This window comes from Xiphophorus couchianus, chromosome 14, assembly GCF_001444195.1.
Source record: "Xiphophorus couchianus chromosome 14, X_couchianus-1.0, whole genome shotgun sequence".
In the NCBI taxonomy this organism is placed as follows: domain Eukaryota; kingdom Metazoa; phylum Chordata; class Actinopteri; order Cyprinodontiformes; family Poeciliidae; genus Xiphophorus; species Xiphophorus couchianus.
Window position 1 is genome coordinate 21,532,649 of NC_040241.1, and position 19,381 is coordinate 21,552,029.

Consider the following 19,381-nt stretch of genomic DNA (forward strand, 5'->3'; position numbering starts at 1 on the left):
TAGTTTTTATTCAAGAAGTTTTTATTTATGAAGTCTATATACTATATTGCCCTTCAGTAATCATTAGATTCAAATAGAGAAAATGGGCACGTCCGACGCAATAGTTCACACTACATGATTTTTTGCCCTTACAATCTTAGAACGTTGGCCATTCTCTAAGATTGTCGCTTGCGATTTCGCAGCCGATCATAGTGTGTGGTGTGTTACGGTAGATCATCGTTGCCGCTCTGATCCAAATCAGGGGTTTTCCCCACTGGGAGCTTAACACAGCCCATTGAATGTGACAGGCAGCAAATCAGAAAGCGTGGATTCTCCTCTGTGCTTTCTGAGGGGAAATTACAGAGGGGAATCCCAAACAGCTGACACAGTGCAACCCGAAGTCCAGCGGACATTGGAGATGATATGTGGAAACAACATTAATGTTTATTCAACATGCAAAGAATATAGAAATGACAAGGGGAGGAGTTGGAGCGAAATTGCTACCGCAGTTGATAAACCCGGTAACTTTTCAGCTGTTCTTCGTTAACGTGACATAAATAGGTTATAATGATTTTCATTCAGTCAGGACTTTACGCTGACACCAGCCATATGCATTGCAGGTAGATTGTAGTAAAGCATTGATTAATGCCTGGTTTTAAAATTAGTTCACTGAACTTGTAGCCATTATTTTGTGCCCATTGTTGGACACCACACGGCAGGAACGAACCCGATCGAACCATTATACCTAGGATTTCTGTCGGGTAATGTGCGGTCTCTCAGGTTTTGAAAATGGGCCGACAGCTCTAAGATCATGTAGTGTGCACTGGGCTTTACACTAAGGAAATGAGGAAAGGAGGAGTCAGTGGAGAGCACCAAAGTTCAGCCTTTTTTTATTCAGTGTCATCAACAGAAAGAAAAAGGCCGGAAGAAATGATAAAGCCGTTAATTAAAATGACGTCGGTAGTTTTCATTTATTGTGCAATAAATTGATTTATTGTTTATCGCGACAGGCCTAGTTCTCTCCAGTGTGAATCTTCATGTGGTGAAGTAAACTAGATTTGTCTTGGAAGCTTTTTCCACAGGTAACACATGAGAAAGGTTTCTCCCCTGTGTGACTTCTCATGTGAGTAACTACATGAGCTTTGGTTATGAAACTTTTTCCACAAGTCACACATGAAAAAGGCTTCTCACCTGTGTGAATCATCATGTGACTAACTAAATTAGATTTACTTATGAAACTTTTTCCACAGGTCACACATGAGAAAGGCTTCTCACCTGTGTGAATCATCATGTGACGAAGTAACTCGGATTTGCATGGGAAGCCTTTTCCACAGGTCACACACGAGAAAGGTCTCTCACCTGAATGACTTCTCATGTGAGTAACTACATGAGCTTTGGTTATGAAACTTTTTCCACAAGTCACACATGAAAAAGGCTTCTCACCTGTGTGAATCATCATGTGACTAACTAAATTAGATTTACTTATGAAACTTTTTCCACAGGTCACACATGAGAAAGGCTTCTCACCTGTGTGAATCATCATGTGACGAATTAACTCGGATTTGCATGGGAAGCCTTTTCCACAGGTCACACACGAGAAAGGTCTCTCACCTGAATGACTTCTCATGTGAGTAACTACATGAGCTTTGGTTATGAAACTTTTTCCACAAGTCACACATGAAAAAGGCTTCTCACCTGTGTGAATCATCATGTGACTAACTAAATTAGATTTACTTATGAAACTTTTTCCACAGGTCACACATGAGAAAGGCTTCTCACCTGTGTGAATCATCATGTGACTAACTAAATTAGATTTACTTATGAAACTTTTTCCACAGGTCACACATGAGAAAGGCTTCTCACCTGTGTGAATCATCATGTGACGAAGTAACCCGGATTTGCATGGGAAGCCTTTTCCACAGGTCACACACGAGAAAGGTCTCTCACCTGAATGACTTCTCATGTGAGTAACTACATGAGCTTTGGTTATGAAACTTTTTCCACAAGTCACACATGAAAAAGGCTTCTCACCCGTGTGAATCATCATGTGACTAACTAAATTAGATTTACTTATTAAACTTTTTCCACAGGTCACACATGAGAAAGGCTTCTCACCTGTGTGAACCATCATGTGACGAAGTAAATTAGATTTCAATGGGAAGCTTTTAAAACATGTCACACATGAGAAAGGCTTCTCACCTGTGTGACTTCTCATGTGAGTAACTACATGAGCTTTGGTTATGAAACTTTTTCCACAAGTCACACATGAAAAAGGCTTCTCACCTGTGTGAATCATCATGTGACTAACTAAATTAGATTTACTTATGAAACTTTTTCCACATGTCACACATGAGAAAGGCCTCTCACCTGTATGACTTCTCATGTGAGTAACTACATGAGCTTTGGTTATGAAACTTTTTCCACAAGTCACACATGAAAAAGGCTTCTCACCCGTGTGAATCATCATGTGACTAACTAAATTAGATTTACTTATTAAACTTTTTCCACAGGTCACACATGAGAAAGGCTTCTCACCTGTGTGAACCATCATGTGACGAAGTAAATTAGATTTCAATGGGAAGCTTTTAAAACATGTCACACATGAGAAAGGCTTCTCACCTGTGTGACTTCTCATGTGAGTAACTACATGAGCTTTGGTTACAAAACTTTTTCCACAAGTCACACATGAAAAAGGCTTCTCACCCGTGTGAATCATCATGTGACTAACTAAATTAGATTTACTTATGAAACTTTTTCCACAGGTCACACATGAGAAAGGCTTCTCACCTGTGTGAATCATCATGTGATGAAGTAAATAAGATTTCAATGGAAAGCTTTTAAAACACGTCACACATGAGAAAGGCTTCTCACCTGTGTGACTTCTCATGTGAGTAACTACCTGAGCTTTGGTTACGAAACTTTTTCCACAAGTCACACATGAAAAAGGCTTCTCACCTGTGTGAATCATCATGTGACTAACTAAATTAGATTTACTTATGAAGCTTTTTCTACAGGTCACACACGAGAAAGGCTTCTCACCTGTGTGACTTCTCATGTGACTAACTAACTCAGCTTTGGTTATGAAACTTTTTCCACAAGCCACACATGAGAAAGGGTTCTCACCTGTGTGAACCATCATGTGACGAAGTAAATTAGATTTCAATTGGAAGCTTTTAAAACATGTCACACATGAAAAAGGCTTCTCACCTGTGTGAATCATCATGTGACTAACTAAATTAGATTTACTTATGAAACTTTTTCCACAGGTCACACATGAGAAAGGCTTCTCACCTGTGTGAATCATCATGTGACGAAGTAACCCGGATTTGCATGGGAAGCCTTTTCCACAGGTCACACACGAGAAAGGTCTCTCACCTGAATGACTTCTCATGTGAGTAACTACATGAGCTTTGGTTATGAAACTTTTTCCACAAGTCACACATGAAAAAGGCTTCTCACCTGTGTGAATCATCATGTGACTAACTAAATTAGATTTACTTATGAAACTTTTTCCACAGGTCACACATGAGAAAGGCTTCTCACCTGTGTGAATCATCATGTGACGAAGTAACCCGGATTTGCATGGGAAGCCTTTTCCACAGGTCACACACGAGAAAGGTCTCTCACCTGAATGACTTCTCATGTGAGTAACTACATGAGCTTTGGTTATGAAACTTTTTCCACAAGTCACACATGAAAAAGGCTTCTCACCTGTGTGAATCATCATGTGACTAACTAAATTAGATTTACTTATGAAACTTTTTCCACATGTCACACATGAGAAAGGCCTCTCACCTGTATGACTTCTCATGTGAGTAACTACATGAGCTTTGGTTATGAAACTTTTTCCACAAGTCACACATGAAAAAGGCTTCTCACCCGTGTGAATCATCATGTGACTAACTAAATTAGATTTACTTATTAAACTTTTTCCACAGGTCACACATGAGAAAGGCTTCTCACTTGTGTGAACCATCATGTGACGAAGTAAATTAGATTTCAATGGGAAGCTTTTAAAACATGTCACACATGAGAAAGGCTTCTCACCTGTGTGACTTCTCATGTGAGTAACTACATGAGCTTTGGTTACAAAACTTTTTCCACAAGTCACACATGAAAAAGGCTTCTCACCCGTGTGAATCATCATGTGACTAACTAAATTAGATTTACTTATGAAACTTTTTCCACAGGTCACACATGAGAAAGGCTTCTCACCTGTGTGAATCATCATGTGATGAAGTAAATAAGATTTCAATGGAAAGCTTTTAAAACACGTCACACATGAGAAAGGCTTCTCACCTGTGTGATTTCTCATGTGAGTAACTACATGAGCTTTGGTTACAAAACTTTTTCCACAAGTCACACATGAAAAAGGCTTCTCACCCGTGTGAATCATCATGTGACTAACTAAATTAGATTTACTTATGAAACTTTTTCCACAGGTCACACATGAGAAAGGCTTCTCACCTGTGTGAATCATCATGTGATGAAGTAAATAAGATTTCAATGGAAAGCTTTTAAAACACGTCACACATGAGAAAGGCTTCTCACCTGTGTGACTTCTCATGTGAGTAACTACCTGAGCTTTGGTTACGAAACTTTTTCCACAAGTCACACATGAAAAAGGCTTCTCACCTGTGTGAATCATCATGTGACTAACTAAATTAGATTTACTTATGAAGCTTTTTCTACAGGTCACACACGAGAAAGGCTTCTCACCTGTGTGACTTCTCATGTGACTAACTAACTCAGCTTTGGTTATGAAACTTTTTCCACAAGTCACACATGAAAAAGGCTTCTCTCCTGTGTGAATCGTCATGTGGCGAAGAAAAGTAAATTTGTTTCGGTAGTTTTTTCCACAAGCCACACATGAGAAAGGGTTCTCACCTGTGTGAACCATCATGTGACGAAGTAAATTAGATTTCAATTGGAAGCTTTTAAAACATGTCACACATGAAAAAGGCTTCTCACCTGTGTGAATCATCATGTGACTAACTAAATTAGATTTACTTATGAAACTTTTTCCACAGGTCACACATGAGAAAGGCTTCTCACCTGTGTGAATCATCATGTGACGAAGTAACTCGGATTTGCATGGGAAGCCTTTTCCACAGGTCACACACGAGAAAGGTCTCTCACCTGAATGACTTCTCATGTGAGTAACTACATGAGCTTTGGTTATGAAACTTTTTCCACAAGTCACACATGAAAAAGGCTTCTCACCTGTGTGAATCATCATGTGACTAACTAAATTAGATTTACTTATGAAACTTTTTCCACAGGTCACACATGAGAAAGGCTTCTCACCTGTGTGAATCATCATGTGACTAACTAAATTAGATTTACTTATGAAACTTTTTCCACAGGTCACACATGAGAAAGGCTTCTCACCTGTGTGAATCATCATGTGACGAAGTAACCCGGATTTGCATGGGAAGCCTTTTCCACAGGTCACACACGAGAAAGGTCTCTCACCTGAATGACTTCTCATGTGAGTAACTACATGAGCTTTGGTTATGAAACTTTTTCCACAAGTCACACATGAAAAAGGCTTCTCACCTGTGTGAATCATCATGTGACTAACTAAATTAGATTTACTTATGAAACTTTTTCCACAGGTCACACATGAGAAAGGCTTCTCACCTGTGTGAATCATCATGTGACGAAGTAACCCGGATTTGCATGGGAAGCCTTTTCCACAGGTCACACACGAGAAAGGTCTCTCACCTGAATGACTTCTCATGTGAGTAACTACATGAGCTTTGGTTATGAAACTTTTTCCACAAGTCACACATGAAAAAGGCTTCTCACCTGTGTGAATCATCATGTGACTAACTAAATTAGATTTACTTATGAAACTTTTTCCACATGTCACACATGAGAAAGGCCTCTCACCTGTATGACTTCTCATGTGAGTAACTACATGAGCTTTGGTTATGAAACTTTTTCCACAAGTCACACATGAAAAAGGCTTCTCACCCGTGTGAATCATCATGTGACTAACTAAATTAGATTTACTTATGAAACTTTTTCCACAGGTCACACATGAGAAAGGCTTCTCACCTGTGTGAACCATCATGTGACGAAGTAAATTAGATTTCAATGGGAAGCTTTTAAAACATGTCACACATAAGAAAGGCTTCTCACCTGTGTGACTTCTCATGTGAGTAACTACATGAGCTTTGGTTACAAAACTTTTTCCACAAGTCACACATGAAAAAGGCTTCTCACCCGTGTGAATCATCATGTGACTAACTAAATTAGATTTACTTATGAAACTTTTTCCACAGGTCACACATGAGAAAGGCTTCTCACCTGTGTGAATCATCATGTGATGAAGTAAATAAGATTTCAATGGAAAGCTTTTAAAACACGTCACACATGAGAAAGGCTTCTCACCTGTGTGACTTCTCATGTGAGTAACTACCTGAGCTTTGGTTACGAAACTTTTTCCACAAGTCACACATGAAAAAGGCTTCTCACCTGTGTGAATAATCATGTGACTAACTAAATTAGATTTACTTATGAAGCTTTTTCTACAGGTCACACACGAGAAAGGCTTCTCACCTGTGTGACTTCTCATGTGACTAACTAACTCAGCTTTGGTTATGAAACTTTTTCCACAAGTCACACATGAAAAAGGCTTCTCTCCTGTGTGAATCGTCATGTGGCGAAGAAAAGTAAATTTGTTTCGGTAGTTTTTTCCACAAGCCACACATGAGAAAGGGTTCTCACCTGTGTGAACCATCATGTGACGAAGTAAATTAGATTTCAATTGGAAGCTTTTAAAACATGTCACACATGAAAAAGGCTTCTCACCTGTGTGAATCATCATGTGACTAACTAAATTAGATTTACTTATGAAACTTTTTCCACAGGTCACACATGAGAAAGGCTTCTCACCTGTGTGAATCATCATGTGACGAAGTAACTCGGATTTGCATGGGAAGCCTTTTCCACAGGTCACACACGAGAAAGGTCTCTCACCTGAATGACTTCTCATGTGAGTAACTACATGAGCTTTGGTTATGAAACTTTTTCCACAAGTCACACATGAAAAAGGCTTCTCACCTGTGTGAATCATCATGTGACTAACTAAATTAGATTTACTTATGAAACTTTTTCCACAGGTCACACATGAGAAAGGCTTCTCACCTGTGTGAATCATTATGTGACTAACTAAATTAGATTTACTTATGAAACTTTTTCCACAGGTCACACATGAGAAAGGCTTCTCACCTGTGTGAATCATCATGTGACGAAGTAACCCGGATTTGCATGGGAAGCCTTTTCCACAGGTCACACACGAGAAAGGTCTCTCACCTGAATGACTTCTCATGTGAGTAACTACATGAGCTTTGGTTATGAAACTTTTTCCACAAGTCACACATGAAAAAGGCTTCTCACCTGTGTGAATCATCATGTGACTAACTAAATTAGATTTACTTATGAAACTTTTTCCACATGTCACACATGAGAAAGGCCTCTCACCTGTATGACTTCTCATGTGAGTAACTACATGAGCTTTGGTTATGAAACTTTTTCCACAAGTCACACATGAAAAAGGCTTCTCACCCGTGTGAATCATCATGTGACTAACTAAATTAGATTTACTTATTAAACTTTTTCCACAGGTCACACATGAGAAAGGCTTCTCACCTGTGTGAACCATCATGTGACGAAGTAAATTAGATTTCAATGGGAAGCTTTTAAAACATGTCACACATGAGAAAGGCTTCTCACCTGTGTGACTTCTCATGTGAGTAACTACATGAGCTTTGGTTACAAAACTTTTTCCACAAGTCACACATGAAAAAGGCTTCTCACCCGTGTGAATCATCATGTGACTAACTAAATTAGATTTACTTATGAAACTTTTTCCACAGGTCACACATGAGAAAGGCTTCTCACCTGTGTGAATCATCATGTGATGAAGTAAATAAGATTTCAATGGAAAGCTTTTAAAACACGTCACACATGAGAAAGGCTTCTCACCTGTGTGACTTCTCATGTGAGTAACTACCTGAGCTTTGGTTACGAAACTTTTTCCACAAGTCACACATGAAAAAGGCTTCTCACCTGTGTGAATCATCATGTGACTAACTAAATTAGATTTACTTATGAAGCTTTTTCTACAGGTCACACACGAGAAAGGCTTCTCACCTGTGTGACTTCTCATGTGACTAACTAACTCAGCTTTGGTTATGAAACTTTTTCCACAAGTCACACATGAAAAAGGCTTCTCTCCTGTGTGAATCGTCATGTGGCGAAGAAAAGTAAATTTGTTTCGGAAGTTTTTTCCACAAGCCACACATGAGAAAGGGTTCTTATCTGTGTGAATCATCATGTGACGAAGTAAGCTTGATTTGACTTGGAAGCATTTTCCACAGGTCACACATGAAAAAGGTTTCTCACCTGTGTGAATCATCATGTGACTAACTAAATTAGATTTACTTATGAAACTTTTTCCACAGGTCACACATGAGAAAGGCTTCTCACCTGTGTGAATCATCATGTGACGAAGTAACTCGGATTTGCATGGGAAGCCTTTTCCACAGGTCACACACGAGAAAGGTCTCTCACCTGAATGACTTCTCATGTGAGTAACTACATGAGCTTTGGTTATGAAACTTTTTCCACAAGTCACACATGAAAAAGGCTTCTCACCTGTGTGAATCATCATGTGACTAACTAAATTAGATTTACTTATGAAACTTTTTCCACAGGTCACACATGAGAAAGGCTTCTCACCTGTGTGAATCATTATGTGACTAACTAAATTAGATTTACTTATGAAACTTTTTCCACAGGTCACACATGAGAAAGGCTTCTCACCTGTGTGAATCATCATGTGACGAAGTAACCCGGATTTGCATGGGAAGCCTTTTCCACAGGTCACACACGAGAAAGGTCTCTCACCTGAATGACTTCTCATGTGAGTAACTACATGAGCTTTGGTTATGAAACTTTTTCCACAAGTCACACATGAAAAAGGCTTCTCACCTGTGTGAATCATCATGTGACTAACTAAATTAGATTTACTTATGAAACTTTTTCCACATGTCACACATGAGAAAGGCCTCTCACCTGTATGACTTCTCATGTGAGTAACTACATGAGCTTTGGTTATGAAACTTTTTCCACAAGTCACACATGAAAAAGGCTTCTCACCCGTGTGAATCATCATGTGACTAACTAAATTAGATTTACTTATTAAACTTTTTCCACAGGTCACACATGAGAAAGGCTTCTCACCTGTGTGAACCATCATGTGACGAAGTAAATTAGATTTCAATGGGAAGCTTTTAAAACATGTCACACATGAGAAAGGCTTCTCACCTGTGTGACTTCTCATGTGAGTAACTACATGAGCTTTGGTTACAAAACTTTTTCCACAAGTCACACATGAAAAAGGCTTCTCACCCGTGTGAATCATCATGTGACTAACTAAATTAGATTTACTTATGAAACTTTTTCCACAGGTCACACATGAGAAAGGCTTCTCACCTGTGTGAATCATCATGTGATGAAGTAAATAAGATTTCAATGGAAAGCTTTTAAAACACGTCACACATGAGAAAGGCTTCTCACCTGTGTGACTTCTCATGTGAGTAACTACCTGAGCTTTGGTTACGAAACTTTTTCCACAAGTCACACATGAAAAAGGCTTCTCACCTGTGTGAATCATCATGTGACTAACTAAATTAGATTTACTTATGAAGCTTTTTCTACAGGTCACACACGAGAAAGGCTTCTCACCTGTGTGACTTCTCATGTGACTAACTAACTCAGCTTTGGTTATGAAACTTTTTCCACAAGTCACACATGAAAAAGGCTTCTCTCCTGTGTGAATCGTCATGTGGCGAAGAAAAGTAAATTTGTTTCGGAAGTTTTTTCCACAAGCCACACATGAGAAAGGGTTCTTATCTGTGTGAATCATCATGTGACGAAGTAAGCTTGATTTGACTTGGAAGCATTTTCCACAGGTCACACATGAAAAAGGTTTCTCCCCTGTGTGACTTCTCATGTGACTAACTAAATTAGGTTTACTTAAGAAACCTTTTCCACATGTCCCACATGAGAAAGGCCTCTCACCTGTGTGACTTCTCATATGAGTAACTAAATAAGCTTTCTTTATGAAACTTTTTCCACAAGTCACACATGAAAAGGGCTTCTCTCCTCTGTGAATTATTATGTGACGAAGCAAATGAGATTTGTTTTGGAAGCTTTTGCCACAGGTTGAACATGCGGAAACCTTCTTGTCCATGTGAGTTCTCATGTGTGTCATCAAGGAACTGCTTTGAGAAAAGGCTTCATCACAGATTTCACAGGAATGTTGTTTTTGGTCTCGCTGAGCCTTCTTGTGTGTTTTCTGTTTTGAACACTCAGTTTTACCTTTCTGCCGTTTGATTTTCTGATATCTCTGACGTTTCTGTTTTTCATTTCTCTTTTCCCCTGAGTCCTCAGAATCACTTCCTTCCTGATCCTGGTTCTCATCCTCAGCAGAGCCATGAGAGATGAGTTGGTTCCTCTGTGGTTCTGTTTCATTGTGGATTCTTTGCACATTAAGAGGCATCACCAAAATGTCATCAGTCTCCTGCTTCAGCACAAGCTGCTCTTCATCCTGACTGATGCAGAGTTCTTTCTCTTCCTCTTTGAGCTGTTGATGTTCTGGTTCTTCTTGTTTTAAAGTGAAGATCCCCTCCTGGTTGCTGAGGTCATTGAAAATCCCGTCGTCTTTACACACAGAACAATGTCGGAGATCTGGACCAAAACACAAAACAAAAACTTCTAATTTCAAGTCAAACAATGAACCCTTCACTTTAATCCCTTGATGCATCTAATCAGCTTTTTTAAGATTATTCTTAAATTACATGTTTATGTGTGAAAATCAGTCAAAACGTATTATGGAGATTTTTCCTATGTTTTCTGGCATTTAGCAAATAAATGATTTTGGTCATTCTGAGTTCAGGTCCAATTTATCTTCTGATCATGAGGAAAAAATGTTGTGGAATGAAATAATTATTCACACTGTTATTTCTTTGTATTAACCAATTTATTCATTTATCATGTGTGTTTTATGTATACAAGTTAAAGTGTCTTTCTGCTCAGTTAAAGTGTCTTTCTGCTCAAAGCCGCATGTTCCGGTCACAGGAACTTGCTGACAGGAAACGCCAACCACAAAGCCTGCAAGTTTTTCTAAATCAGCTTGAGATGTCACAACTTGCTCCATTTTGAATGTATTTCTGCCCAGCAATTGATTCTGAGAGATTTTAAGGAGTTTGTTTCTTCTAAGAGGTGTTTTGTTTTGTTCGACTTCCAGGAATTGTTTTGCGCCACCTCGGCGTCTAAAGATGTGTATAAAAACTGACAGTATGTGTGATATATGAGAGAGTCTGTCTGATAGTGTCTAGATACACACATCCTCTCCCCTGCGCAGGTTTTTTTCTTTAATAAAGCTGTGTTTTTGTTCTGCCTTTTGAATCCTGGTCCTAAATCATTTTTTGGGGTTAACAATGTGATTGTGTTTTTTTTTTACAACCCGCATATGTAGATATCTCACTTTAACTGTAAGTTTGGAAAAATAACTTAACAAAAGTGATTCTTCTAATGAACTAGATATCAGTCAAAACATGTCCTGGACATCCAGGTGAGCAAACAAAATGCCAATTTTCTTACCCGAGTGGCTCCCTGACAAATATTAACACAGCAGCTCGACTAAGTCCATATCAATCCTCCTTTGCATTAGCAGCAGTTCTTTGTTACTGGAACCTCAATCGGCCTTCACACCTCAGCATCGCTCTGCTGTACGTTGAGACCGCTGTGCACTGCAACCTCAACTCCACCTCCAAACCGGTCCATCAGTTCTGCATTCGACTAAAGTCGGTTTTCCTTCGCTTATCTTTCTCACACTTATGTGCAGTTAAGTGTGACATGTAGAGATAATTGTGTGCATCTCATTTCTGTTCTCTGCCTCTGACTAGTTTCAGTTGCAGATTCTTCGAACGCTGCTGGTCTTTCAATAAAGATATAAAAACAAGAATCAAACCTTCTCCAGTTTATTGAACAGTTTCTCTGCCTCCTTTATCCCCTTTTTTTGGTTTCCGCTCCCTGCTGAGAGTTGCAGCCTCTACAGAAAAACACTTCAACTTGTATAAGTAAAATATATAAATGCATTAATGCTTAAATGGATTAATAAATTGTTTGATAAAAGTAAATACACTGGGAATAACTATTTTATTCCACAATTAGACAAAACATGTATTTGAAACATCTTCAATGGAATTCTGAAAAGTATAAATGTAGTCAGATTTACAATTATGCTGCCTGGAGGTTTCAATTCAAGATATCTAAAGTGAATTATTGCCTGAAAAATATTTCAGATAATTAATAATCAAACATTTTATTTATAGGCACATTTCTTAACGCTTAAGGACACCATGCTAAAATACATAAAATCAATTAAAATATATGTTAGACAAACTCAGTCAAAAAGAATCAGAAAGACAAAAATCCCCAAAATTTGTCTCTTTACATATTTTACTTGCTTACCAGCCAGGAGTGAATGCAGTGAGTTACACAGCCTGCAGCTCAAAACACTCTGACCAAGACAAGAACTCGTCTCATTTACTTGTAAAATGTTTATTTGCTGGTTTCTCAGCTCTGCAAACCCCATAGACAGAACAATGGTGTTGCTTATCGTTTGGATTTGAATTGTGAGTAGTCGGAAACAAAAAGTGGGATAACTCAAATTTACTTTGACTAGTCATAATTTACTTATATAAAATATGTGCTTCACATAGTAATACACTATAGATAAAACATTTCTAGTCGGAAACTAATATCAGATATTCAGAATGAAAGTTTGGTAAAGCCGTTTAATGATAGAACGGCCTGCCATAGCAAACGCTGACGCACTTTATGGAATAAGTCCAACCAGCGCTCTGTTTCTGTCTTATCAGTTAATTTAGTAAAACATTCATCCTAATTCAGTTTCAAACATTGTTTCCTTTAATCTGTCTCCTGTATTTCCTCCAGCTTTTGTCCGTTTCGCGCCTCATATCATCAGTAAAACGTGAAGGTGTTTCGTACCTATCCGGTGTAAGATGATCATCGGTATCCGGGTAAAATCCATCAGTCTGCGCTGATCCTCCATTTCTTCCTCCATCTTGACGTTGATTTCATTAAACTCTGTGAATGTTTCTCCAGCAGGAGTTACCTGCTCGTTGATAAACTCTCTCTGAGGCGGAACTGAAGACATTTTTACTTTAAACACTCAAATACTCAGATATTTACCTAAAACTAGCGACGTTCTTTCTGTGCCGTGGCTTCCGGACACGTGTCGAGTAAACCAGGAGGATTTTTATGAAGCTTTTGTTCCTGAAACAGAATATGACGTTTGAAACTGCACGAGCGGGCCGTACCACGTGACTAATTCCGGATGTGGTTTCTCTGCTTCCAGATAGATGAGGCACTAAACCGCTGCTGTTTCACCCGCGTTACATTTACTTCTTTTTTTTTTTTTTATGTGTGTTTGTAATTTATTTGAGCGCCTTTTTGCGATTATTCATCATCTATAATGTCAAAAAACCAACACAGTGGATCCTGTGTTGTAATTTTTTATGTTTCAAAAAGTTAAGAAATGAACTTACGTACACGCTGAGCCACCTGAAATTAAATGTTTGTCGAGACACTAATACTTTTTTCTTTGCTGTTGTATCATTTGTGTACATACATGTACATAGATGCATATATGATGGGTTCATAATAATGCATGTTCTTAAATAAAGAATGTTTAAAAAAAGAGATACTTGGGAGAAATTATGAGAGAAAAGACTCAAGAAGCAGGAACTTTTACATTGGTCCCAATCCAAAAAAATTTATTATACAAGAATGATATAGAAACAGTTTTTCCTAGTCACATTTCTATCTGAAATTGAGTCTATATCAACAATACATTTTCTAACATCCTAAATAATAAAAACCTTCTCAAACAAATAGTGTGTTACAGATAAAATAAAAGTCAAATGAATGAAAGAAATACTTCAGTTTACAGTAAACTTAGCAAGAATAAAGTCAATGTAGATGTTTTAACAAAAAAGGGAAAACATCTCAGGTTTCATCATAACTGTATTATGATGAAACCTACGTTACGCTAACTAGGTTAGCAAAACGTAGAAATGTCTGCATTGTTGCCATCATCTGATCAACAGTATTTTCTCCCTGAATCAAAAAACTTAAGAGAAAGTAATGGAAAAACTAATATATATTTAGATTCAAATTTAGAATACATTTTAATCTAAATATACCTACGCCAACAGTTCATATAGTAACAGCTAACATGCATCCTCTGACCAAAATGAATGAAATAAAACAAAGTACAAACAATGTACATAACAGCTTTACAAGTCTAAATCTGAAAACATTCAAATCCATTGTTACTTCAAGAGATAAACAGACTACTAATATCTCACTGGACAAAAAAAAAAACATTAAAAATTCATGCATAACTTTGTAAGCTCTAAATATCTTACTTAAAAACAATTTTAAATAAAAAAACAAAACTGACAGAATAGAGTGAAAGTTTTGTTTGTTAAACGTCCTATTTCAACTGGTTTTCTTCTCCAAGCTGCTACATTATAGAAATGTTACCCAGCTGTAATTACTCTGCTTCCAAGCTGTGAGTTATTGTGTTTTGGTACTTGAGGGTCAGATTAGGCTGATCCTCCTGTATGAGTCTTCATGTGACCAGTTAAATTGCTTTGCCAACGGAAACTTTTTCCACAAGTCCCACATACAAAAGGCTTCTGACCTGTGTGAGTCTTCATGTGATCAGTTAAACTGTTTTGCCAACGGAAATTTTTTCCACAAGTCCCACATACAAAAGGCTTCTGATCTGTGTGAAGAATGATGTGACTAGTTAAATTGCTTTGCCAACGGAAACTTTTTCCACAAAACCCACAAGAAAATGCCTTCTCATCTGTATGAATCCTCATGTGAGAAGTTAAAATGTTTTTTTGGTGGAAACTTTTTCCACAAGTCCCACAAGAGAAAGGCTTTTCACCTGTATGAGTCCTCATATGATCATTTAAATAACGTTTTATATGGAAACTTTTTCCACAGGTCCCACAAGAGAATGGCTTCTCATTTGTATGAGTCAACATGTGAGAAGTTAAATGCTTTTTTTGACTGAACCTTTTTCCACAGGTCCCACAAGAGAAAAGCTTCTCACTAGTATGTGTCTGTATGTGTCCAATTAAACTGTTTCTATTTTTGTAACTTTTTCCACAGGTCCCACATGAAAAAGGCCTTTCATCTGTATGAGTCCTCATGTGACTAGTTAAAGTGCCTTTTTGACGGAACCTTTTTCCACAAGTCCCACAAGAGTAAGGCTTCTCATTAGCATGCGTCATCATGTGACGATATAAACCACTTCTGTTTCTGAAACTTTTTCCACAGCTTGTACATTTGAAAGGCTTCTCACCTGTATGAATTCTCATGTGACAAGTTAGAATGCATTGTCGATAGAAACGTTTTCCACAAGTCCCACATGAGAAAGGCTTCTGACCTGTGTGAATATCCATGTGACTATTTAAGTTTGCTTTACTAGTAAACCTTTTTTCACAGTGCGTACATGAGAAAGACTGCTCACATGTGTGATTCTTCATGTGAACAACTAACTGAGATTTGGTTATGGAACGTTTTCCACATATCACACATGAGAAAGGTCTCTCACCCGTATGAATCTTCATGTGAAAAAGTAACTTACCTTTGACTCTGAAACTTTTTCCACAGGTCACACATGAGAAAGGCCTCTCATCTGTGTGAATCTTCATGTGACGAAGTAACTCATTCTTGGACCGGAATGCTTTTCCACAGTTCTCGCATGAGAAAGGCCTCTCATCTGTGTGAATCCTCCTGTGATGAAGTAACGGAGGCTTGGACCGGAATCCTTTTCCACAGGTCTCGCATGAGAAAGGCCTCTCACCTGTGTGAATCCTCATGTGACTAACTACCTCAGGTTTGGTTATGAAACTTTTTCCACAAGTCACACATGAAAAAGGCCTCTCTCCTGTGTGAATCTTCATGTGACGAAGCAAATTAGATTTGTTTTGGAAGCTTTTTCCACAGGTCACACATAAAAAAGGCCTCTCACCTGTGTGAATCCTCATGTGACTAACTACCTCAGGTTTGGTTATGAAACTTTTTCCACAAGTCACACATGAAAAAGGCTTCTCTCCTGTGTGAATCATCATGTGACGAAGCAAATGAGATTTGTTTTGGAAGCTTTTTCCACAGGTTGAACATGTGAAAAGCTTCTTGTCCATGTGAGTTCTCATGTGTGTTGTCAAGGAACTGCTTTGAGAAAAGGCTTCATCACAGATTTTACAAGAATATTGTTTTTGGTCTGGATGAGCTTTATTCTGTGTTGTCTGTTTTGAACTCTCAGTTTTACCTTTCTGCTGTTTGGTTTTCTGATACCTCTTACGTTTCTGTTTTTTATCTCTCTTTTTTCCTGAGTCTTCACAATTGCTTTTTTCCTGATCCTGGTTCTCATCCTCAGAAGAGCCATGAGAGATGAGTTGGTTCCTCTGTGGTTCTGTTTCATTGCGGATTCTGTGCGTTTTAGAAGGAATCACCAAAATGTCATCAGTCTCCTGTCTCAGTACAAGCTGCTCTTCATCCTGACTGATGCAGAGTTGCTTCTCTTCCTCTTTGAACTGTTGATGTTCTGGTTGCTCTTCTAAAGTGGAGTTGCCCTCCAGGTTGCTGAGCTCATTGAGAACCCCGTCGTCTTTACACGCCCAGCACTGACGGAGATCTGGACCAAAACACACAAAAAAAACTTTAATTTTGAGTCAAATAGTCAACCTTTAACGTTAATACCTTTATGCATCTATGCAACTTTTTCTAAAACTGGAAAGTTTTATGTATGAAAATCGGTCAAAACAAATTATTGACATTCTTCCTATGTTTTCTGGCATATAGCAAATAAGAGATTTTGGTAATTCTAAGTGCAGGTCCAATTTATCTTCTGACCATGAGGAAAAATGTGCATGTGTTTTTTTTTAAAAACCTGCATATGTAGATATCTCACTTTAACTGTAAGTTTGGAAAAATAACTTAACAAAAGTGATTCTTCTAATGAACTAGATATCAGTCAAAACATGTCCTGGACATCCAGGTGAGCAAACAAAATGCCAATATGTTAACTGAGTGGCTCCCTGACAAATATTCACACAGCAGCTCGACTAAGTCCATATCAATCCTCCTTTGCATTAGCAGCAGTTCTTTGTTACTGGAACCTCAATCGGCCTTCACACCTCAGCATCGCTCTGCTGTACGTTGAGACCGCTGTGCACTGCAACCTCAACTCCAACTCCAAACCGGTCCATCAGTTCTGCATTCGACTACAGTCGGTTTTCCTTCGTTTATCTTTCTCACACTTATGTGCAGTTAAGTGTGACGTGTAGAGATAATTGTGTGCATCTCATTTCTGTTCTCTGCCTCTGACTAGTTTCAGTTGCAGAGTCTACGAACGCTGCTGGTCTTTCAATAAAGATATAAAACCCAGAATCAATCCTTCTCCTGTTTATTGAACAGTTTCTCTGCCTCCTTTATCCTTGTCTACCTGTGGCCCAAAATCTGAAATTAGTTTATGATTAGATATATTTTAAGATATCTATAATAACGCTGTGATTATGTGGAGTTTGAAAAAACTCTGAGACCAAGATCAAAATTAGAGAACAAAAACAGGTTTATTTGGATCTATAGATGGAGAACAAACAACAGTAATGCTGTTGGTAGAGTTCTAAACTCTAACAGAGGCACACTCTAACTTTATAACCTCTTCATGCACAACCTGGGAGGTGTCAACAATACTAAGAAACTTAAGAGATATACATATTCAAAGAAAAGAAAAACACTTAGTTTCTGTCAGAAAGGTGATCAGACGGAACATCTTTACATACTCAGTAACCACAACTCAGTAATGAAGGACAAGGTTTAGTTTCCAATACCTGCTTTGATCATATTCTTATTTCCTGGCGCCCTGGGTTCAATAGTTTAAACCGCAGGGTGTGAAAACTATCTGTCCTCGTCAGTTTCCAGGAGCCTGATATGAAGAAGTGAGCTGCTGAACTGTCAAAGTGGAACAAACACCGCAGGCTGTCTCTGCAGCAGAGTGCGGTTAACCACATCCTGTTCAACCGATTTCTGCTCCCTGCTGAGAGTTGCAGCCTCTACAGAAAAACACGTCAACTAGTATAAGTAAAAAATATTGAAATGCATTAACGCTGAAAAGGATTAATAAATTGTTTGATAAAAGTAAACACACTGAATAATTATTTTATTTCACAATTAGACAAAACATATATTTGGAACAAAAAGTGGGATAACTCAACTTTACTTTGACTAGTCATAATTTGATTATATGAAGTATGTGCTTCAGATAGTAATATACTATAGATATCTTGAATTGAAACCACCATATTAATGGTAAATCTGATGTCATTTATTCTAGTTAGGATGTAATTAAATATACCTCAAAGACATATTTTGTCTGATCAAAGCCATAATTATATTATTATTATTATATTATAATTATATTGTTTAAACATATCTAGTCGGAAGCTAATGTCAGATATACAGAATGAAAGTTTGGTAAAGCCCATTTAATGATAGAACGGCCTGCCATAGGAAACGCTGATGCATTTATGGAATAAGTCCAACCAGCGCTCTGTTTCTGTCTTATCAGTTAATTTAGTAAAACATTCATCCTAATTCAGTTTCAAACATTGTTTCCTTTAATCTGTCTCCTGTATTTCCTCCAGCTTTTGTCCGTTTCGCGCCTCATGTCATCAGTAAAACGTGAAGGTGTTTCGTACCTATCCGGTGTAAGATGATCATCGGTATCCGGGTAAAATCCATCAGTCTGCGCTGATCCTCCATCTCTTCCTCCATCTTAACGTTGATTTCTTTCCACTCTGTGAATGTTTCTCCAGCAGGAGTTACCTGCTCGTTGATAAACTCTCTCTGAGGCTGAACTGAAGACATTTTTACTTTAAACACTCAAATACTATACTGAGGATGGGCGGGGGCAGGTGTGCTCTTCTCATCCTCCGCAGGAAATACAAACGTTTCTGTGCCCTCTTGGCCAGAGACGTGGTGTTCACAGTCCAGGTGAGGTCGTTAGTGATGTGCACCCCCAGAAATTTGGTGCTGCTGACCACCTCCACAGCCGAGCTGTTAATGAGCAGCGGAGCGTGGCTGGGCCGGTTCTTCCTGATGTCGACGATCATCTACATGTACATAGATGCATATATGCTGGATTCATAATAATGGATATTCTTAAATAAATTATGTTAAAAAAAGAGATACTTGGGAGAAATTATGAGAGAAA

The 19,381-nt window shown here is 38.2% G+C and overlaps 2 protein-coding genes across 14 annotated transcripts in view; both read right to left on the reverse strand.

Moving 5' to 3' along the window:
- The window catches only part of LOC114156905 (gastrula zinc finger protein XlCGF57.1-like), a 44,188-nt gene that overhangs the window by 13,758 nt on the left and 11,049 nt on the right, over positions 1-19,381 (reverse strand). Inside the window, exon 1 of one of the 2 annotated variants that reach the window (XM_028037514.1) lies at positions 18,931-18,965. The exons of the other annotated variant lie outside the window; for it this stretch is intronic. Coding sequence (XP_027893315.1) covers positions 18,931-18,942 — 12 coding nt within the window. The 5' untranslated portion in view covers positions 18,943-18,965. Of the gene's footprint in view, positions 1-18,930; positions 18,966-19,381 lie in introns of those variants that run through there. 2 annotated transcript variants of the gene reach the window in all.
- Positions 899-19,381, reverse strand: part of LOC114156864 (gastrula zinc finger protein XlCGF57.1-like) — a 205,320-nt gene continuing 186,837 nt past the window's right edge. For 5 of the 12 annotated variants that reach the window (XM_028037396.1, XM_028037399.1, XM_028037398.1 and 2 more), the window contains one exon: positions 899-10,074. In XM_028037396.1, the coding sequence (XP_027893197.1) occupies positions 992-10,074 (9,083 nt within the window). In that variant the 3' untranslated portion in view covers positions 899-991. Of the gene's footprint in view, positions 10,744-13,071; positions 14,892-16,183; positions 16,802-17,999; positions 18,320-18,866; positions 19,036-19,381 lie in introns of those variants that run through there. The other 7 variants (XM_028037405.1, XM_028037404.1, XM_028037401.1 and 4 more) reach the window with 6 other exon arrangements.